Source organism: Ahaetulla prasina, chromosome 1, assembly GCF_028640845.1.
Source record: "Ahaetulla prasina isolate Xishuangbanna chromosome 1, ASM2864084v1, whole genome shotgun sequence".
NCBI classification, from domain to species: domain Eukaryota; kingdom Metazoa; phylum Chordata; class Lepidosauria; order Squamata; family Colubridae; genus Ahaetulla; species Ahaetulla prasina.
The window spans coordinates 91,937,664-91,960,404 of record NC_080539.1 but is presented as its reverse complement, the minus strand read 5'-3'; the positions used below and the strand labels follow the sequence as shown (position 1 = coordinate 91,960,404).

Sequence of the window (22,741 nt, the reverse complement as noted above, 5' to 3'; positions counted from 1 at the left end):
GGAAGTGCTGAGTCACGGAGCCACACCCCACAGGGTATAAAAGCAGCAGGGGCTGCTATACTACTCCATGGCGAACAAATCAACTGCTTAGAGAGAACTTGAGCTGAAGTATTGTTTGTTCCTGGTTGACTCGCTGGCATCAAGAAAAAATAACAGAGAAACTTGGCAGACGCTTGCTAGTTTGCTGCCAGAGCTAATAGCTGCCGTGGACTGAATTGCCGGTTAATTAAGTCATCGCTCGTGCCTCCCGGACTGAGGTGGTGGGGGGACAGAACATATACCATGCTTCCCTTTACGATGAAATGCATAAAATATTAGTGCTTTTATTTGAGCTACACTGATCCCTCAGTGTTTCCCAGTTCTCCATTTCATTTAATACCTCTGTTTTATTAAACATTCAGAAATTGGTTTATCATTAATATTTATGAGACTTTACAGTTTTTGAAAATATACTTTAAATTTCCTCTTGTACCTGTGGTACAAGAATTTGCTGATCAACTCTTTCCCACATTTTCCCCATAACTTTTTGTCTAAATATTAGATAATGTTTATCTATTTATCTTGGATATTTGGTTGTTGAATAATTTATAGTTCAATATATCTTATTGGTGCTACCTTGTTCCATTTTAGTAATTCCATCAATAATATGAGATCATCCTTAAATGTGGAAAAATTATGTCTGAACTCAAGATTTTCTTTGTAGGGTTATTAGACTGCCTTATGGAAATCAGTTCTTGGGCAATAGTTTAAATATACAATTCTGGGAGGAAAATCACAATTTCAGTTATATAAAATATTTTAGTACATATATTACTAGGTATAAAGTTGGCTTATAACTTCGTTTGAAAATGCCATTTCTATGGCTATAAGATATAACTTTGGTGCATGATGTTATTCTTAAAGCTGTGAAAACCATTTTGAGGCACTAAAAATGAGTTTAATCTTGCATATTACTTCATGCAAATAACTTGATAAATATATTTGCCTTATTTCTGGAACGTCTGATCAAGGTACCTCTGTAAGACCGATATCACTTCAGTCATATAAATTTCTAAAATGTTCTTGCTCACTTTGCCATGTTAGTATCTATTGTATATAAAATAAAATCTTGATTGCCATAATTCTGATTCATAACTTGGCTAAATAGCTTGTTTCTTCTAATTTTTTATTGATGATGTGGTTAAAGAGCATATCTTTGGTTTGATTTAAGCAAACTTTTGGAAACTTTAACCAAGGAACCTACTTATTAATCAGTAATACATAGGTTGTTACTCACCATTGCTTTAACAGGAAGGTCATCAGGTGAAACTCGCAGTTGTCCAGAACGCAGTGCAGCTTGCTTGGTGAAGGATGGTCGTGCATTTGATCTGGGCCATACTAAAGAATTACTAAAACGGCTTGATAAAGACAGGTATGGCTGAAGTCTTCGTGTGATCTTTGAAAGTCATCAGCATGTCAGTTCTGTTTATGGTTAATAAGGTTGGAAGAATGTAGCTATAAAGTTCAAATACTAATGCAAAGTTTAACTCTTACATGTTTCTGCTATTACTAGGAATTTGTATTGAGAGTTGAATTACATGTCCTTTGTTTAATTTACAACAGTTTTAAAATTAGTCTATTTTTGTATGTTTTTGGAGCACAAAAAAGAACTTTTTATTAGAAGGTGGTCTAGAACCTATGGCACGTGATGGTGAACCTATGGCACGCATAGCCATATCGGTGGGCATGCAAGCTCAGCTCCGGCACACATGCTCCAGAGCTTTTCTAGGAGCTTGGGGAGGGCAAAAACGGCCTTCCCTACCCCCCCAAGAGGCCCTCCAGAGGCTGGAAATGGCCCATTTGCCAACTTCCGGTGCGACCGGAAGGCCCGTTTTTCTCTCTCCTGAGCCTCCAGAGCCTTTCTAGGAGCTTGGGGAGGGTGAAAACGGCCTTCACCACCTCCCTGGAGGCAGGGAACGGTCCATTTGCCAACTTCCGGTGGGACTGTGGGTGGGTGGGTGAGTGGTGGGGGGGTTGCATGCATGGGGGCAGAGCGCATACAATTATAGGTATGGCCCGCATGCACACAACCCCTCCCCCTTCCTGGCACACAATGGCAAAAAGGTTAGCCATCACTGGCCTAGAATCACTAGAAAACCTAACATTGCTTTCATTGGTACTGTATTCTTAATTTTGTTCCTAATTGTATATTATATTATTCTGCTGAATTCACTGAATTTATAATTGTTCTTCCCACCACTATCCCTTTATTATTTATTTGTGCTAATGCAGCAAATTTCAACTAATATTTATTCTGAAGTGCCCAGCATCTTCTTGAAAGTATCTTATTTGCTATTTTATTTTTTGTGACTATATATTGCCTTGGATTAGGCTAAATGATTATGCAAGGGTACTGATAGAATTAGTGTAGTATTAACCTGGGAAAACAATATAAAATGATTTGAGTCATCTTGTAAAGTAAAGAACAATTTGAAATTACTATGACACCATTGTTCTAGATTCTACTTGTGTAATTGTTCACTCCCCCAGTTTGGTGTCTTGCAGATAAGTTTGAATTCCAGTTCCTTATATTTCATAGCCCTCTTGTTTGTTAACTGTTAACTTCAACTACACTTTGGAGGGTTTTACATTGGGAACTTTGCTTTGTGTGAATCTCCTGGTAGTTAATTTTTTTCATGTTTATGTTTATTTTTTCAGGTTTCAGCTGAGATACAGCAATGTAAAAGAGAGACCAGACTTTTGTGGTATCCATGATCCATCAGTTACAATTACTTTCGTATGTCCAGAGGGAAGGCGAAGAGAGGTAATCAACAATGTCCTATGGTGGATATTGAGCACTGTTACTTGACTGGGAAGACCAATAGATCATAGCATTAACTAAAAATAAATATATCAGCATATTTCAATTTTACAGAACCAAGTCAAGATAACCTATTGCTTGAAAAGTAAACATCATGATCATTCTTTCTCATACGTTTCCTCATTGCCCAACCAGAGTTCAGTATAAAGGCTGTTAAAATTATTTTTGAGGCAGAATATCCAACAAGTCTTTCCCCTTTTCCTGACAACAAAGATACTGTCATAATGAATTAAATTATGACAATTTCTGGACATGCAAAATCACCTGTGTTGACCCTTTCATTGAGGCATCAAGATCTTTGTCGTAATTCATAATTATCTAAACTGCAAACAATTTTTGACAGGCACTGCCATGATTTTCCAGTGATTGAGGATTTTATTGGACAAGGATAGTTATAGGTTTAGGGAGTTTTTATGATATTCGTTCATGTTGGATAATTGATTATTTGGATTTTTGAGCAAGTGTTGCACTTCATTTTTTTTTGTTTTATTTTCATTTACGTTCAGTTTCTAAAGACTGCTAGAGGCATGGTGGTAAAGTCACAGAAGTGATAGGCTAAAATGTTTAGCTAGTTTTTCTATTTTGAGTGAATGGATGTTTTAGTTGAAAACAGAAAAAAGTATACAAATTATATCAAAGCTTTAATCATTTATTTTAGGGTGATATTTGTTGGGTGGGAAAAACACTACATTTTACTGCTGAAAATTGAGGTTTTGCTTGTAGGTTTTGGTGGTATGGTCCTCCAAGTTGCTAGAAACAATAAAAATGGTCCATAAGAGGGTATATGCACAACATGAAACAGTTTGTCATCTTCCACCCTTGCCCCTCCCCTCCCCAGTTTTGGCTATTGAAAGTCCAAAATCTGAAAGCTAGAAGGACAAAGGAGTATATAGCAAGCAAGCAGCCATTTGAAACTTAACTAATGTATTTTATAATAATAGTTCATATATGCTCTGTTGGAAAATTTCAGAATCCAAATTTGATTTTCTATCGGAAAGCTGCATCCAGATCTTGCTATACCACACCTTTGCTTTCCCTGTCAGCTAGTAGTTATTACTAAGTACGCATGACGGATTATTTGAATTGGGGAACAAAAATGGCTGTATGACATTACTTTTTTTTTTAATTGGTAAACAGAAAATGCTTTTACAGAGCAGGTAAGCTAAAATGGAGTGGAGGGAACAAAATATAACTGTGCAAGTGGTTATTCTACCGCCTTGGTAGGATGCAGACACTGAAATGGCATTTCTGTGACTGAGTTTTGGTAAATGTTAAATAACATGTTTTAGCAACATTTATGTAGGGTTGTATTAAAATGAGAGATTGTATTACTATTCCCTAATTCTGGAGACTTGTACTGGACTTTTGAGCTTATGTTTGGGGGTAGATAATCAAAGTTCTCTGATCTGACTAGTTATTTTTTTAATATAGGATACAAATCCTACGCTCACTGCTCAAAGTAATTGCCGCTATGAGATTGAATGGGTTACTGAGTCTGCTTGTGCCAGGGACTACCTGGAGAGTCATAATTGTACTCTGAGCAGTGAACAACATGGTATTTATGTGGATCTGACACCTCTTACGCAATCTCCAGGTAACTTATCCTATTTCCCTTAGAGTGTGTGCAACATAATATTTTATACGAGTAAAACCAGCTGCTATAGCAAAAAAAGACAAATTTCAAATTCTGGCATAGATGTATGGTACAAAACGTTATGCAAGCAGTGTTTTGGTCTTGAAAATGAACCAAATGGATATATAAATGAAATCACCATACATGAGATTGTACTATTTTGAAGATTATCTGTTTTGAATGTATTTTTATGCATGGGAACAGTTAACTTGCTTTTTTGCCAAAAATCCAGTATTTATTAAAGCATTAAAACGAAAGCAACAAGTAAATCAACAGATTGAAATTACAGATTGCTCATTACAATAGGTGCTTTAAAATCTAATGAGCTAGCAGTTTAGAAATCAAAACAAATCTGATCAAACAATGGAAGTAGCATTATATCCTCTGCTCTAGCAATCACAAAAACATGATTTCCTTTTTGGTTGTCTCAGATGAGGATGATGATCACATAAGCTTAAAGACACTAAAACAAAGATAAAAATGGCAGAGTGAAAACAAAAATAAACAAAACAAAAAATAAAAACATTATAAAGAGAAAAATTAGTGACAGGGTTTACAGACATTTTCACAGATTTATCAGCTTTACACATGCATGAGATTTCATAATGCTAGATGCAGTATGCATTCAATTTAATCCCTCCAGAACTGGGATATGGAGAAAAAACTAGAAAATTTGTTAGGAGACTCTTGTTTTGAATCTGAGGGTGAAATGCAGAAAATTATAAATATCTACAGTATAGTTTTGATGAAATTAAAATTTGGCTTGCAAAATCCTAATCCTTCATTGGGTAAGTTTAGAAAATGGCTAAGAGGAGCATCACTTGTGGCACATAGGCAGATTATAACAATGCTATACAGTAATCATATAAGTATTTTGGTGTCACAAATATATATTTCCATTTGTATGATTATTTGAGTATTTCAGATGTGGATTTCAATCATATTTTCTCTAGGTGATGTATCACTATATCTTGCAAAAGATAAAGAGTATAACTATTATCTGAACGTATGTGGGAAAGTAGCTGGAGGTGTTTGTATGGATAAGGATGTGTCGTCATGCCAAGTTAAATCGGAAAAAGGTCAGCAGAAAGTAGCAGGAAGATTTACCAATCAAACTCTCAGGTTAGTACTAATCTAGAAATGTAAACATGTTTCTTTTGGAAACGAAATCTGTGATATTGCCCAAAAATATTTTGTTTGATATTAGAGAAAAATAGTTTTTGTTTCTGAAAGAAGATATTTTTCACAACACAAAATGCTGTGCGGGTAGTTCTCAATTTATTACTACTCATTCAGCAATTGTACAAACTTTTGATGGCACGGTGATACTTACAACTGGTTTTGAAATTCTGGCTGTTGCAGCATCCAATAAAACTAATTAAATAGAATCTTATTATTTTTTTGAAATCAGGTATGCTGATGGAGACCTTATTCTGACGTATCCAGGAGGAGATAGTTGTAGCTCGGGTTTTCAGAGAATGACAGTCCTAAATTTTGAATGCAATCAAACTGCAGGTAATGTACCAGTCTGGGTGTTAATGGATTAATTTGAGCAGTATTGTTTTGTTGGAGAAACTGCTGATACTTAAAAAAAACACATATAGAAAAATATTATGTAGAAAACAAGATATTTCATTTCATTACCACCCATGTCATTCAAAGAGACACTGTGTTCAATAAAATAAGTTGTGGCTTATTCGGTAAATGAATGCACTAAACAAATTATAGGTAAGTTTGTGTGAACTCTAATATTAATCGCAATATTAAAGCCTTTTTATTTCAACCTGTGATGGATTGGCTCATGCCAGTTCTGCTATGGAAATGGATGCCCAGCTAAATTATATTTGACTTCAAGTTTTTAAATGTTTTTTTTTTAGCTTCTCTTGAATTATTTGGGGTGGCTGGACTCTGTTATTCTTACGTTTGATTATGTGTCATAAGCCTAAAGGTGAATATTTAATGGACAGTATCTGTACTTTAATCTGGTATCTTTTTATATGTTTCCTGTTATATATTAACACATTTTAATCTGAATGTTTCCTGTTTTTGTGAATTTATTAAAGATAATAATGGCAAAGGACATCCAGAATTTAATGGTGAAACAGACTGTTCATATTTTTTCACTTGGCAAACCAAATATGCTTGTGTTGGAGAAGAAGAAGGTTTGCCTTGCATGGTTTCAGACAAGAAGAAAAAGTATGACTTGACACGACTGATTCGTCATTCTGGTATGAAACTTTTAAAAATCTATTGTCTGCTTAATTGTTTTAAAAGCTCTAGTTGATATATAACTGGTTGTCTGAAATGTTGTCCTAAACCTAACGCATTGTTGCCAAATATACCGAGTAAATGGTAGAATATTGATGATTTTCCAAGATAAAAGGATTTATGTTTGGAGACATTAGTAAAAAAGCTCTTCGTTTTACTTTTGAACATAATGCACAATGCACATTACTTAATGAACTTGGTGAGTTCCTTTGGTTGTAGAGATACAATGCAGGAGCCGATACTCCCAATACATTCTTGTCACCATGGTGTCTACGGTGCTAGCTTAACATTTTAAGAAAACCTTAAGGTGTATTCAGTCCAGCCCTCTGTGTCAGATGTCACTCAGTCAGATCCATTGGACATGAGGCAGTTCTCCTCTTCCATTGTTCCAGGGCATGCTGCCTTGGAAATTTAGGTAATCCTGCAGATCACAAGAAGTACTTGATATTTGTGTTAAGCCTATAAACACTGCAGATTAGGAGGAACTTTATCCCATTTATGATAGGTGGTATGGTTTTCATTAAATTGTTTTATGGTTTTATATTATACACCAAATGACACTACTTTGTTGGTTTTTAAATAGTCCGTAGGCGATAGTGTTAATTAGCTACAGGCTCTAGTTTATCATTAGTATTTTGATCTGACCACATTTGCACATCTCTCTTTTTGCATTCCTTTTTTGAACCTTGTTCTTGAGTTTAAAAAAAAGTCTAACAATAAATGAATTTAATTGTCATTTCGGGTAAGGAAAGGTGTAGATTGTTAGATAATATGGCATCAAAAAGCAAGCAGGCAGTGTATAGCTATGGTAGAAACTAGGAAAGAAAAGTACGGAGAGTTACCATGAGTTGTACTTTTGTAAATTGGATATACTGTATTTTCTTATTTCTTACTTTTTGCTTCTTTGTTTTACAATTACTTACTCCCTTTCTGCAATGTTTATAACTGCTTACCCCAAAGGGAAATAACCTGATGGATATGTGGCATCTAAATATTTTAATCATCTTAATTCTAGAATCAGAGGAGAATTGGGAAGCTGTAGATATCAACCCCGTTGAAGCAGAAAAGAAACGTTTCCTTATAAATGTCTGTCACAAGGTACTCCAGAAAGGAGAAGCCATGTACTGTGCCAAAGATGCATCAGTTTGCTCTATTGGTGAGTAGAGGTCTCTCTTAATAAAAGCTAAGTTGCTTTTCTTTTCATAGAACAACAATAATAAATGTATTTTAAGTTTGCAGGACTTAAAATAACGGTCCACATCCGAAGAATTGACAAAAGAAGGAGAGCAGATTTAGCAGTATAGGTCTGTGAAAGTGATCTGTTAGACATCTGTTCTTGCTACATTTATATATAAAGTTCACTGAAGAGCATCTGTTGTAGGAGGCTATGCTGTGAATCTTAATAATCATCATCTTCCCTCTTCCTTTGTTGTTGTTATTTTGGATGACTTGTATTTTTAATAGTTGTACTTACTTTACATTATTTCTATGCTGTCCAATCACATAGCTCTGGAAAGCATACAATTACCATATTTTTCGCACTATAAGACGCACTGGACCATAACGCACAATAGCTTTAGAGGACAAAAACAGGGGTAAAAAAAACCGGCTCTGCCTCCCAGCATCCATTCGGTATTCATCTGGCTAGCGTCCTTGCAGCAAACAGCCTGGTCAGCTTCAGCATGTTATCGCAGCTCTAGCACGTGGCTCATGAGGGCTTCGCTTTGTTGTGCCCATCACTGGTCAACTGAGCTGAGCTGCTGCCATCGCCAGGGAACACTAGAGCCTTCATTGCCAAACAGTTGATCGGCAGTTAGATCGGCCTCCCAAAATACTGCCAATCGGCTGCTCTAGGCAGCAGGGATTGCTGCCTATTGCCGCTGCCATTCGGCCGCGGCAATTGGCAATTTGCAGCAGGAGCGATTGGTGGTAGCGGTGACAGGTGGTGACAAATGGCGGAGGTAAATGGTGCCCTGCACCAACCCTCCTCCCACCACTGCAATATTCACTCTATAAGACGCAGAGACATTTCCACCCACTTTTTTCGGTGTGGGAAAAGTGAGTCTTATAGTACGAAAAATACGGTACATAAATGAAACCATCAAATACATAATTGCAATAGAATAAAATAAATAGTACCTTATAAGTATTACTCTTACATGGTTTAAGTCCAAAATCCAGGCAGAAGAGAATATTTTTAATTTATTTTCTACGTGTCAATAGAAAAGGGTAATTCATAGAGAGTAGATGTTCCTTAGGATTGGGGCAGCAACAGAATAGGAGGCATATTTCCTGGTTCCACTCTTGAGTTTCATGTTGCATAGGAATATCTATACCAGATGCAAGCCAAAAATCTTGGTATTTTTGTTATGATTTAGCTTTTGATTTGCATGGGCATATGTACCTTATAATGACTTTATATAATAAACCACAAAAACAATCTTGTTTTAAAATTCTGTTATAATAAACCACAAAAACAATCTTTTGTGGTTTATTATAACAGAATTTTAAAACAATTCTTGAATCCCTTCACTTTCAAGATAAAATAAACTTTTCCATCTGACACCTATATTAAAGATTTTACATTGTATACAATCTTGCAGTAAACTTGCACTTTCACCCTCCAGTTTGAGAGTGAAAGTTTTTTCTATGAAAGCAAGTGTTCATAGTTTTTATATTGTATTGCTTTTTAGATAAAAACAATAATACAAGAAATCTTGGGACTTTCATGTCTCCTCCCAAAAAGGCTGGAGAAAATATTGAGCTTCACTATTCAGATGGAGACGAATGTGCACTCAATAAAAACATTGAAACAAATATAATCCTTATATGTAAACCAGGTGAGTGATGTGATTTCATTATTAGACCTTAAATACCGGGTCTTTATAGAGAATAGTAAAAATTTGAATGCAGTGGGAGTAAGACCTTAAAGTCTGCCAGGACATCTTTTTTTATTCTTTCACTTTGATCATTAATAATTAAACCATTCTCAAGCTACTTTTGCAGCCTTGGAGTACCTTCTTTCATATTTACACATGCAAGAAAATTTGATATCTTAGAAAGGCTTGTTTATCTCAAATGGAAATGGTATGGTAGTTCCTAGTGTGGTTGAGGACCTCAAAATGTGAACTGATCTGTCGCGGATTTTTAGATTTACTTCATAGAATTACTAATATGTTATTATGGCAAAACAGTTTGCAAAGTGGTGAGATTGTTTTGCAGATAACCTGATCCTAACCCATTGAATTAAGATTTCATAGGTGATAACCAGTGCCTTAAGAATTAAATCTGGTAATGAATTGAAAATTTGTGTTGTTTGCTTGATTGATTATATTCCAACACAATCAGTTTGATTGATGCAGCTGATCTGATATAAAATTGTGCAAAAAGAATTCCTTGGAATCATTCCAGTTGTATTCTCTATCAAAATACACTGTAGTAATTGTACATATTTTTTACAAGCTTTGACTTTTGAGTCTTTAATGTATTTCTACAAAGTATTTTTATTTTTGTGTAAAGAATAGTGAAGATTGATTATCACAGCATTCAGGTCTACCACTACAAAGCTTCGACAGAGCATATACAGGGGTGCTTAAAAGTGAACACTTTTGAATCAATATTTCTGTATAGATATGAACTAAAACATGATCTGTTTTCCACACAAGTACTAAAACTAGGTAGAAAACACAAATATCTAAAAAAACAATACTTTTTCATTTATTTGTGATCCAATATCTCAGCAGTGTCCCAATATCTCAGGGGCTGCCACAGAGAAGAGGGAGTCAGGCTGTTCTCCAAAGAACAAGAAGCAATGGGTGGAAACTAATCAAGGAAAGAAGCAACTTAGAACTGAGGAGAAATTTCCTGACAGTTAGAACAATTAATCAGTGGAACGACTTGCCTGCAGAAGTTGTGAATGCTCCAACACTGGAAATTTTTAAGATGTTGGATAGCCATTTGTCTGAAATGGTGTAGGGATTCCTGCCTGGGCAGGGGATTGGACTAGAAGGCCTCCAAGGTCCCTTCCAACTCTGATATTATTATTATTATTATTATTATTATTATTATTGTTGTTGTTGTTGTTGTTGTTGTTGTTGTTGTTGTTATTAATTGAGGAAAATGATCCAGAACTATGTGGAAAAGAGGTCCAAAGTGAGTTTATGCAAAATGTTTTGATTTGAACCATTTTGAACTAAAACTACCCTGGTGTGAGTGAGAAATGGCTGCTTTGGCAATGAAACAATTATTTTTAGTTATTCCAAAAGTTATCTGAGCTCAAAATGCACCTAAGATGCTTGAAACGGTCAATTTTCTGCTTGAGAATGGTTTGAATAAGAGATTGCATGCTTCTAGTCCATAAATCAGAATTTTACAGTTGAAATAAAATCAGATAGGAAAGAATGTGGCACTTGTCACTGTTTATATTTTATTGGTGATGAAAAATACTCTCTGATTGAAGAAATATAAACTGATTAAATAACCGATTGCATATCTGATCAAATAATCTGGGAAATTCTGTTACTATGTTCTTGAAGATGACTATTCAGATCAGTATTTTTCTTTTGATAGGTGATCTGGAAAGTGCTCCCGTTTTGATTAATTATGGATACGATGGATGCTTATTTGAGTTTGAATGGCATACTGCTGCTGCCTGTGTCCTGTCTAAAACAAAAGGAGACCACTGCAAAGTTTCAGATCTTCAAACTGGTATGAATCTGTGATGGGGAAATTCAGATTTCCTGTTTGCATTTTGTGTCAGTTAACATTTTGTGTCAGCTAGCAAGACTGTTCTTATTTTCAACACAAGATTAAGTATAGGAGTATACATACTTAGAAATGGTTATTATATATCTTCCCTCTTATGATGACTTTTTATTAAAGAAGACTTTTTAAAATTTCTACTTAGGAGTTTCCTTCGACTTATCACCACTAATGAATGAATCTTTCTCAATAAGCACAAGTGACTATACCTTTCACATTAGTATTTGTGGCTCTTTGTCAAATAAATATTGTGGATCAGAGTCTGCAGTTTGTCAAGTAAAGAAAAAGTAAGTATTATGTGTATGCCTCCTGAATCTCTATTTTATGGGATGCTTGATGGCCTTTACATACTTTTTGTCCTTACTGTAAATTAGGAAATTATCTAGGGCAGGGCTCAAAGAATGACATAAACCAAAAATTGTGAATAGGGCCATTGCTTTACCTGCTCTGCGTTTTTTGTGACCTGTAAAACCAGTGTTCTACATCTTGACTTGGCCTTCACAACTCAAGTGAATTCAGTCTTTTCATCAGGTGAAGTGAAGTTCCCTTTTTCCCCAACCCCAAGGCCAAATTAGGGAAAATTTGACCCAGGATTACTGATGATGTGCAAATAAAAGTATGTTGTATCTTCAAAATGAGTTGGTTCCTTTAGCTGAGTGATTGTGAGGTGGTGAAAAAGATTAATTACATTTTGGAATATTATTCTGTTTTGTTTTGTTAGGTTGTTTACATGACATTAAGGTTTTGGTTTATATTTCTGTCATGTATGTTTTATTCATATATTTACTGAATGGAGTATGACAACAATAATAATACTGAATGAATGCTTCCTATAAAACTGTCTTGGAATCAAAAACGCTGTAGGACACGTCTTCCAATCCCAAGTGATCAATCCCAAGGAGCTGTTCCACTACATGAATTGCCCAGTGGCATGAACTCCTGATTAATACCGACCTGAGCTTCTAATTTTATTTGGTGGCTATAAACCATAAGAAAGGCTGAGCGCCAAAGAATTGAGGCCTTTGAATTCTGGTGCTGGAGAAGACTCCTGCGAGTCCCTTGGACTGCAAGGCGAACAAACAAGTCAGTTCTAGAGGAGATCAACCCTGACTGCTCTTTAGAAGACCAGATCCTGAAGATGAAACTCAAATACTTTGGCCACCTAATGAGAAGAAAGGAGTCACTAGAGAAGAACCTAATGCTGGGAAAGATTGAGGGCAAAAGAAGAAGGGGATGGCAGAGAACGAGGTGGCTGGATGGAGTCATTGAAGCAGTAAGCGTGAGCTTAAATGGACTCCAGAGGATGGTAGAGGACAGGAGGGCCTGGAGGAATGTTGTCCATGGGATCACGATGGGTCGGACACGACTTCGCAACTAACAGCAACTAAATAAATTTGTGCTAGGATGTGGCTTTAGCAATTTGCCTTTTAAATAAAATATGGATTATTGTTGATTATGACTGGAAAACATGATCCAAAAATGAGTGTATCTTTGATTAGTGAGAGCACAGTTGGACAAACTATAATAGAGAAAGTTGATTCATAAGATTAAACTTATCAGTCAAGCAACATATATGGGACAGTTACATATGGTTTTGTAATGCAGCTTAATTTTTGGGAATGTGACATTATGCTGAAACATTTAAAACAAACTTACACGAAATTGCATTATTGTATAATTTTAGTGGCCAGGATTCTTGGAATCTAGGGATGCCCAGTTCTCAGCTGTCCTATTACGATGGAATTATTCAGCTAAACTATCAGAATGGCACACCTTACAACAATGTGCAGCATACAAGACGGTCTACCCATATAACATTCCTGTGCGATCGTGATGCAAACAAGAGTGTACTGGAGTATCAGGTAGGAGCTGAATAAGAAAAAATTCCTTTAATTCTGTTCTTGCACCGGATCTTTAAGTCAGCTTTTGAAGGGCTAACAAAATGGGTAGTTAACTCACCAGACTTTTTGAGTGGTATAGAGGGGGATCATGCGGCTGTTGATAAAAATAGGGTCGCCAACATGATTCCCAATGTCCAATGACAGATATGGCACAAGAAGAAGAAGATAGAGGGGGAATTCTAATTCCATATAAGCCTTATATCAGTGGTGAAATCCAATTTTTTTTCTACCAGTTCTTGGTGGGTTTTTCTACCAGTGGCTTGGTGGGTGTGGCTTGGTGGGCGTGGCAGGGGAAGGATACTGCAAAATCTCCATTCCCACCCTGCTCTAGGGGAAGGATACTGCAAAATCTCCATTCCCATCCCACTCTGGTGCCAGCCAGAGGTGGTATTTGCCGGTTCCCATAACTACTCAAAATTTCCACGACCGGTTCTCCAAGACCTGTCAGAATCTGCTAGATTTCACCCCTGCCTTATATGCCTTGGAGAGCTATCTTTATAGATTGCCTAGAAAGCATCAAGAAGTCAGCTTTGATGTTAATTTTAGATATTTTCATATAATTCTTAACGCTTTGGGATGAAGTACACATACATTTCAACTTTAAAGTAGCCTGTTCAGGGTCCCCTTGCTTACCCATTCATAAAATCGGCATATGGGGCATCTCCAGTTACAAGTTGGCAATTAACCAGAATGCTATCTACCAACCTCTGTAACCACTCCTGATATAGAACATTTCATCCTATCCCAACTTGTTTTTTTCTTTATCTGGGCAAGTTATATTTCTAGGCAAAGTGCTTTTACATTTTTTTAATTTTTCAATGAAGCCTCTGGTTTATTGGGGGCTCTGAGAACCTTTTAGAAGTAGATATGATGTTAGAATCTGGCACTTTACTGTGCATCAGTTTTGTTTTCTTTTTTAACTTTACAGTTAGAAAAGTTTAATAGAATTTTTTAACTTTAACTTTTTAAACATTAATAGTTTCAGTTATCTGAAAGGAGAAGCTTAGTGGGCATTAAAAGAAGGTGCCTTCATTGTTATCGCATGGCACCGCATTGAGGAATTTGTAGTTAAGCACATACATATTGAAAGTTTTTGTTTGGGGTCTGCTGCTTCTAACTGCAAGTATAAGTATAGATTCTACTGAACATTCTGGTGGAAAAGCCTGAATCTATAAAGACAAAATCTGTGTCTGTAAGCTGAAACTTCTCATTTTGAACTATCATAATATTGAGGTGTTCGATTTCCAATCTTGATTTTTTTGCTTTCTGTATTTTTGATCATGATAACTTAGGAGGAAGACAAATTCACATACAACTTCAAGTTATATACTCAGTATGCTTGCCCAGAAATACCCACAGAATGTGTTGTAACAGATCCTCAAACCATGAAGCAATATGATCTGTCAAGGTAAACAAGAAAACAAAAGTTCTGAATGTAAATTCTAAATATGTGGAAGAATTCTCAGCTAGCCATTTTTCCAAGCCAAAAAACAACTTTATATTTTAATCGTAACACTACCTTGCATTGATCAGCACTGCTGTCATTATGCTTAACTATCAGAGAATCAGTTTGTTGTGTAAAAATAGCTTGTTACCTTACAACTCCTAAAGGCTGTCCATGTATAGTTTTAATTGTTCATCCATCAGTATTGCTACTATTTCTGATGTAGATTAAATCTTATTTTCTCAATAGTGTGTTTTAAAACAACAATGGATAATTTGTAGTGCACTTCCATGCTTATCTCAGTAGGGAAATATAGGAATACAATTACTTCTGTCTTATTTCTGAATACATTATTCCCAACTGTAACCTTTGTTTTTTTATTTTTAAAAACTGATGTATATTTAAAGGCTTAATAATGTTTGGTCTATTTTTAGTTTATCATTATTTGGCAATGTAAAAGAAAATTGGTTTGCAATGGACAACTCTGGAGAGACTGTTCACAAAAAATACTACATAAATGTCTGCCGACCTTTGAACCCCATCCCAGGATGTGACAGAAGAGCATCCATCTGTGAAATGACATTCAAAAGGGGTGAGAGTGTAAGTATGTCCATTGTATAGAGAGGCAGAATCAAAGCTAACTTTGGAGTTCTCCTTTTCTTCGTATTCTTAGGTATTTATACAATATATGGGTAAGACCTGGAGAATCTTTACAGAAAGAATGTGTGCATTTCTTATTGCATTATTTTAAATATTTTTTCTCTTATTATAAATGCTTTTGCTTTAAAAAGATTTCATTTCTCTCATTTCAGGCTGGTTCTTCTAAAGTTTCCAATAGTAACCTTGGGATTGCCCAGAAAAGTCCCATTTTTGAAGGACCTGGTAGAATCCTTCTAAATTACACTGGTGGCTCTCTATGCATAAGGGCAGATGATGACAAGTCGGAACCTTTCTCAAGCCTCATCCATCTTATTTGTGCCAAGGGCCTTCTTGTAAGTTTCTGATGGTTTGTTTGTTTATTTACGCACTGTAGGTTCATAGTGTTATGGAATTGACTGCCACTATATAAGAGTAGATATTATAGATTTCACCTTATAGATCAGTGGTTCCCAACCATTTTTTGGCCATGCCCCACCTAAACATCTCTAAAATTCTGATTCCCCCCCCCCTCCGGTGACATATAATTCTTTGAGTTTTGTCTATGCATATATTAAAAAGTGTTGCTAAGTCTAGACACCACACATTTTCCAATTGCCCCCATTAAAAATCAAATTGCCCCCCTGTGGGGCATGGGCCCCACGTTGGGAATCACTGTTACAGATGGATTATTTGATTCCTCTTGTCATACTTTATGTATTTATTAATTTTAAAAATTTATACAGCCTCCCATCTCACACAACAAGTGGCTCTGGATACCACACAATACATCTAAACAACAATAAAGCACAAGGGCCATCTATTATTATTGAAAACATTAAAAACTATAAAAGCCCAACTAAAAAAAATGGTTGAAAGGGTGTGAATAATAATGGAACTAGTTTACTAGTTTGCCAGTTCTCTGGGATCTCGAGACCTGGCGCCAACCTAACTTCTGGAAGGATATTCCACAGTATGGATGCTACAGCCTAGAAAGCCTGCCACCTAGGGCCCTCCAAATGTAGCTGAGTGATGGAACCCATAGCATGCCTTCTCTACTGAATCCGGTGGCACAGAAAGATGTAATCGGGGAGAGAGAGTCCTGAAATGACCCAATCTATGCCATTTAAGGATTTAAAGGTCAAAACCAACAGCTTGAATTCGACCTGGAAAAAAACTGGCAACCAATGAAGCTCATGGAACAGAGGTGTAGCAGGTGTTCTAGGAGGAACACTTGTAACTCTGTGCTGCTGCATTTTGCACTAGGTGAAGTTTCCAGATACTCTTCAAGGACAACCTTGAAGAGTGCATTACAGAGTGCATTACAATAATCCAACAGGGAGATGACTAGAGATGAGGGAATATGAATAGAACTCCTTGACCTAGGAATGAACGCAACTGATGCACAATACAATGTTATGTGAAAGCCCTTCTAGCCATGACTGCCACCTACTTGTAGGTAAGAGTTGTGAGTCCAAGAGAATTCCCAGATTGCACATGTGGTCTACTTCAGGCAGTATAATTCCATTGAGCAGCAAAGATGGTATAATGATGAAATATAAATGTCTTAACTTGTTCAGTTAAGAGTGGAATAAATAATCTTTATATCATACTACTCCAACATATGCTTCCAAAACTTTGTGATTCATTTCATCTTCATCCAGCTGAAATATCATTCAAGAGTGGAAATAAAACACAACCAAAAAAAGCCCTAGAATTCTCAGAAATATAAAGAACTGGAACATTTTCAAAGCACCTTAACAAGGACCACATATACGTAGTTATTATAGTATACTAAATAATTCCCAATGTTGGGAAATCAGGACAGAGGGGGAATAGGATAGAGCAGGGGTGTCAAACTCGTGACCTACAGGCTGGATGCATGGGTCCTTGAGTGGCTCAGACTGTTAAGACAGTCTGTTATTAACAGCAGCTGCTTGCAATTACTGTAGGTTCAAGTCCCACCAGGCCCAAGGTTGACTCAGCCTTCCATCCTTTATAAGGTAGGTAAAATGAGGACCCAGATTGTTGGGGGCAATAAGTTGACTTTGTATATAATATACAAATGGATGAAGACTATTGCTTGACATAGTGTAAGCCGCCCTGAGTCTTCGGAGAAGGGCAGGATATAAATGCAAATTAAAAAAAATGTGCTGGCCACACCCACACCCTTTTTAGCAAAGAGGAAAAAAGTTGCGATATGTCACGTGATGACAACGTGTCGTCGCAAGTTTGACACCTCTGGGATAGAGCATCCACTTAATTAAACAGGACTAATTTAGCTTTTCTACCACAGATTATATTATTAAAAATGATATAACTGCAGGATGAACTATTCTAGGTTTTTTGATTTCTTCATTGCTAAGTAGAAGTGATGATGGCTAAGCAAGTTCTGTGGTTTAGAGGACAATGGAATAAATTTCGCTTAATCTATAGGCATGCTATTTTTCTAGTTGCCTAGGTACCAACCAAGTCTAAGTCTCCTTAGTGTTTCAGTATTGCCCAGATTGGAACACTGACCCATTCAGAGCAATTTCAAAATTGACATGTTGCCCTTCCAAAGTTTTGTTCCAAAATAAATATGTGTGTTTCTTTTAATATATTCCTTATCTTAACTTTTGAACCGGTTATATTTCCAGAATAGCAGCCCAAGATTTGTAGAGATGAAAGATTGTGTTGCAACATTTCTGTGGGAAACTGAAGCTGCCTGTCCAGTCACCACTACACAAGGCGAGTCTCAGGTAAGAGCAGAGCAGAATAGGCTTATACTTGGATGCTATGTGTAAAGATGGCTTATAAGGATCCATGTATAATACATGTGATTCCTCATAATCCATCTTTTGCTGGTTGATCTCAAATTCAGTCTGAGAAAGCTTGCATGCATGCTATAGATGAAATCTTATTTCATCTGCCTCTTCTTTCTTCTCCTCTGCAAAGACCAAATAATTATAGTTTTACATTTTTACCCAGCAACTCCTTATTCATTTTCAATATATAGAAAGGCTTCTGGGAGATGACTAAAGACAGTAGAGGCAAGCACTTGAAGCAAACAAATTCACAAAGAACTCTAAAAAGGATAATGATGTTAGAATTCACTTTTATTCAACTTCTTACAATATCTTTTTTTTAAATCAGATTTTCCCTTTAAAATTTTATTGGGACAAACTTTAAAGTCTGGTGTTTTTTTAATTTCCAAGGAAGATTTGAGACAAAAATGACATAGCCCTTAAACCTTGTATGTGATTCATCAAACAAAATTTAGTACTAACACTGCTGTAGATAGAGGGCACTTTTGTAAATATTACTAACCTTACTTTACTTAATATTTGACTTTGACTTTCAACAAGATAAATATCCTGAATATAAATAGTTTTGAACTTATCTCTAGATAATCATAACCATATGGTAGATATTACTTTCTTGACTCTCTATTTTTAAGGTTGCAAATGTTTTAAGTTTATGAATTGTGTCTTTTCCTCCAGAGCTGCTCTGTAAAAGACCCAAACACTGGATTTTTATATAACCTGGAACCATTAGCTTTGGAAAAAGCATACATTGTCGAAGGAATTCAAAAGAGCTACATGGTAATAATTTTTGTTTCTAATTCTTACTGTTTTTCTGAAGTGAGTTAATAATTAATCTGTGTGCTTTCTTGAAGAAAGTATAGAAAACGCTCAGAACCATATCTTGTGCATTGTAAAAAGAATTCCTGATAATAGTAATGTTAATAAACAGCAAATACCGTGAATATACTGTGAGCTACACATTGGGAAAAGCTCTAGCCCAAGAACTGAATAAATGATTTATATGCAGGATTTAGTAGTTAAAGATAAAACACAGGTCATTTAAATCCTGCAAAGCTGCTATGGAACAGAACAGAAAATACTGAGTTATGAGTTCGGTGAGTTATATGAACTAGTTAGATGGGTAAAAGGCAACTTAAAGAGTTGTTACTATGGAATTAGAATTTTTCATGTCAAACTCAAAGCTTACATTTATATTCTGTATCACTTTGGCTGAGCTAAAAACCTTGTAAAGATAACATGAATAAAATGGGAGAGGCTGCGATTGCTAAGTGTGGTCTTGATAATAATGTCCATCAAAGAGTAGAAAATTAACATTGATTGTGTTCAATCTTTTAGATAAGCATCTGTAGACCAGCCAAGGAATGTGGGCCTATTCATGGTGCTGAAGTTGATGATTCAATTGGTGGATGTGAAACAGAAGATCTGGAACACATTCGCTTGGTGAAATTGAACAAAACTCTTCAATTGTCTACGGAAGGATATCTGTCACTTACTTATAAAGGTAAAGTAGTGTGGCTTACTTTGTAAATGTTTGCCTTCCAATATAGTCATTACATGTTTTTGAGAGATAATATTTAGTCATTATGCAGTGCTCATCCCCTTATCCCATCAGGCTTTATTCTGCAATCTGTGGTTCCTAGAGCTAGAAAAGGAAAGGGAAGGGAAGGGGTCAATGCACAATCTACAGCTTGTTGGCTATTACCTTAGAAATTGTATATTCTTGCCCACCTTCTGAATTCACAGACATAAAAGTTTAATGCTTCTCCACATTCCTGTAAAAAATAAAAGAGTTTGGAGTTTAAAAATCTGGAGATATGGAATTCAAGATATATAAAAAATGCCCAGTAAGAGAGATTGTAGAAAATGTTCTTTGCTTACAGGGTATAATTTATCTCCATCATACTTTAATATTTGCTCTTTCTTTAACCTATACTAGTGAATGTATCCTGACTCAGTCATAGAAATGACATTTTATTTTTTAAAAAGTACATGCTGAACTTGGGTGAAAGTCTTTCCCTTGCCATCCCTGAAAACCATCATATTTCTCCTTACATTTAACTATTGTTCTTGTGGGGTTTTTTTTGTTTGTTCTTATTACTGTCTGATGTGCCAATGTGTGCAGAATTAAAGGAACAACATATACAGTAGTCCTTGTTCAACAATCACTTGTTCAGCGACTGAAGTTATGATGGGGCTGAACAAGACTTATGGGTAACCCTTGTAGTTGTGGTAATGTCCTCAAGGTCATGTGATAGAGCAAGGTGAATGTTGCTGTTTGCTGCCTTTATTGCTGTTTTCTGACAAGCAAAACCAATAGGGAAATCAGCAGGAGGTTGCAAATGACAATCATGCGATGTTATGCCTAAGTGAGATTTGCCTAACAATAGCATAGCATTAGACTTATATACCGCTTCACAGTGCTTTACAGCCCTCTCTATGCAGTTTACGGAGTCAGCATATTGCCCCCAACAATCTGGTTCCTCATTTTACCCACCTCGGAAGGATGGAAGGCTGAATCAACCGTGAGCCAGTGAGAATTGAACTGCCAAACTGCAGCCAGCAGTCAGCAGAAGTACTTGCAGTACTGTTTTCTAACCACTGTGCCACCATGACAGCAACTCAAGACTTGGCAATGGAATTCCCAGCTCCATGTACTGTAATTAACTACCTGAAAAGAGTTGGAGAATATTTTGTCTTGACTGTTGTTGTTTTTTTTCATTCTTCAGGGCCCAATGACAGTTTCATCATCACTTTTACTTGTAATCGGTCCTATCCTGGAGAACTCAAATTTGTACATGAAGAAATGGATTCTGCACGAAATATTCATAATACTTACTTTAACTTCTACACGGCGTTAGCCTGCCCTCCTGTTCCCGTCGATTGCCAAGTCACTGGTAAGTAAACTAGAAAAGGTAAATTTTTCATGTCAGGCACTAAGTGCCTTTATATATGTTTCCCCTCCCCTCCCCATTCAAATAGTAGGTAATGGAATTTCAGAGTTATGGGGATCTGTGTTATTTTCTAGAATCCAGAGATCCTTCAAGTGGAAGCTGGTTTAAAAGATGTAGAATTTAAGAAATTCTGAGCTCACGTGTAGAGCGATTTCATTACCCTTCCACAGAAGGCATGAACTGCTTTTAAACATATTAGCAGTATAATCTTTGATTTTGAGGTGCTAGTCATTTTGTTCTTGTTCTATTTAGTAATTATTTTTTTATTATAGTACAAGTTGTCTCTTTTGCCTAAGGTACTGTTGTGGTTTTTCTTGTAAATTATGTTTAAAAAGAAAGAAGAAACATTTAAGAGGTTTTTGTTGACTTAATACTGCAAGGGTATTTTTAGGTTATTTAAAATCCTCAGTCTCTTTAAAAAAATTTTTAAATATAAGAAGTCCAGAATTTATATTTATATTACTTACAAGCACACACACAAACACATGCACACACACACAGACATACATTATTTCTTGAGATGTACTTGAATATTTGATATAAAGAATACTGGGAAGTTATGTATAGTGAAGCACCCAACATTTATTTGCAGAAACTTCTGATTTCATAATGCATATTTTGTTTTAATATTATTTTATTACTTTGCTCTTTAAATGTCAGGCTTGGATGACTAACCTCTTGGAAATTGGGGTCTGACTTGGATAAGGAGGATTTAATTTAATCAAGCATTTCCAGTTCCTGCTTGTGTTTTCAGATTCTGATGGCAATGAATACGATCTGAGTGACTTGAGCAGAAATCGTGAACCCTGGATTGCCCTGGATACAACAGCAGATGCCAAAAAAAGAACTTTCTATCTCAATGTTTGCAGGCCACTTCCCTATATACCTGGATGTCCAGGTAAGTATCTTAGGTTAACTAATGATGTAGGTTTGAGCTCCCAGTGCTTAGAATCCAAATGAGCAGACATGGTTGAACAGACTACAGTGATAAGGTTCAGGCAGTAGATTGAATCAGGAATCTGCATCCGGTTATTCATGAGCTGCAAGCTTCTTCCCAGTTGTAATTTTGTTACTTTTTATTGAATTGAATTGAATTGAACTGATCAATTGATTATGTCACTGTCGATTCTTAAGTGATTACATAGATAATTTTTCTCCATGATGATCTATCCCTAATCTGGTCTTTCATGTCTTCCGATGGTGCACTTATCATCACTTTAACTCAGGGCTGCCAAACTCGCAGCCCATGGGCCGGATGCGTCACATGCTGGCCACACCCATATCCGGTTTAGCAAATGGGAAAAAGTCACGATACGTCATGTGACGTTGCCATGACGACGCAAGTTTGACACTCCCGCTTTAACTGAATCCATTCACCGTTCTCTTTTTCTCTTTTCTTTCACCTTTCCCAGCATTGTGGTGACTTCATTGCCGATCATATTAATCAAAGCTAAACAAACTGTTTGGCCACATCTCTTAT

At 36.2% G+C, this 22,741-nt stretch overlaps 1 protein-coding gene across 1 annotated transcript in view; it reads left to right on the top strand.

Moving 5' to 3' along the window:
• The window catches only part of IGF2R (insulin like growth factor 2 receptor), a 96,901-nt gene that overhangs the window by 30,154 nt on the left and 44,006 nt on the right, over positions 1 to 22,741 (top strand). The window contains exons 6-24 of the mRNA XM_058168333.1: positions 1,291 to 1,411; positions 2,698 to 2,803; positions 4,292 to 4,454; positions 5,447 to 5,615; positions 5,905 to 6,008; positions 6,557 to 6,721; positions 7,777 to 7,917; positions 9,455 to 9,601; positions 11,331 to 11,468; positions 11,668 to 11,809; positions 13,207 to 13,384; positions 14,716 to 14,831; positions 15,302 to 15,467; positions 15,680 to 15,859; positions 18,143 to 18,244; positions 18,986 to 19,087; positions 19,646 to 19,811; positions 21,037 to 21,204; positions 22,016 to 22,159. Of these exons, the coding sequence (XP_058024316.1) occupies positions 1,291 to 1,411; positions 2,698 to 2,803; positions 4,292 to 4,454; positions 5,447 to 5,615; positions 5,905 to 6,008; positions 6,557 to 6,721; positions 7,777 to 7,917; positions 9,455 to 9,601; positions 11,331 to 11,468; positions 11,668 to 11,809; positions 13,207 to 13,384; positions 14,716 to 14,831; positions 15,302 to 15,467; positions 15,680 to 15,859; positions 18,143 to 18,244; positions 18,986 to 19,087; positions 19,646 to 19,811; positions 21,037 to 21,204; positions 22,016 to 22,159 (2,718 nt within the window). The remainder of the gene's footprint in view (positions 1 to 1,290; positions 1,412 to 2,697; positions 2,804 to 4,291; positions 4,455 to 5,446; positions 5,616 to 5,904; positions 6,009 to 6,556; positions 6,722 to 7,776; positions 7,918 to 9,454; positions 9,602 to 11,330; positions 11,469 to 11,667; positions 11,810 to 13,206; positions 13,385 to 14,715; positions 14,832 to 15,301; positions 15,468 to 15,679; positions 15,860 to 18,142; positions 18,245 to 18,985; positions 19,088 to 19,645; positions 19,812 to 21,036; positions 21,205 to 22,015; positions 22,160 to 22,741) is intronic.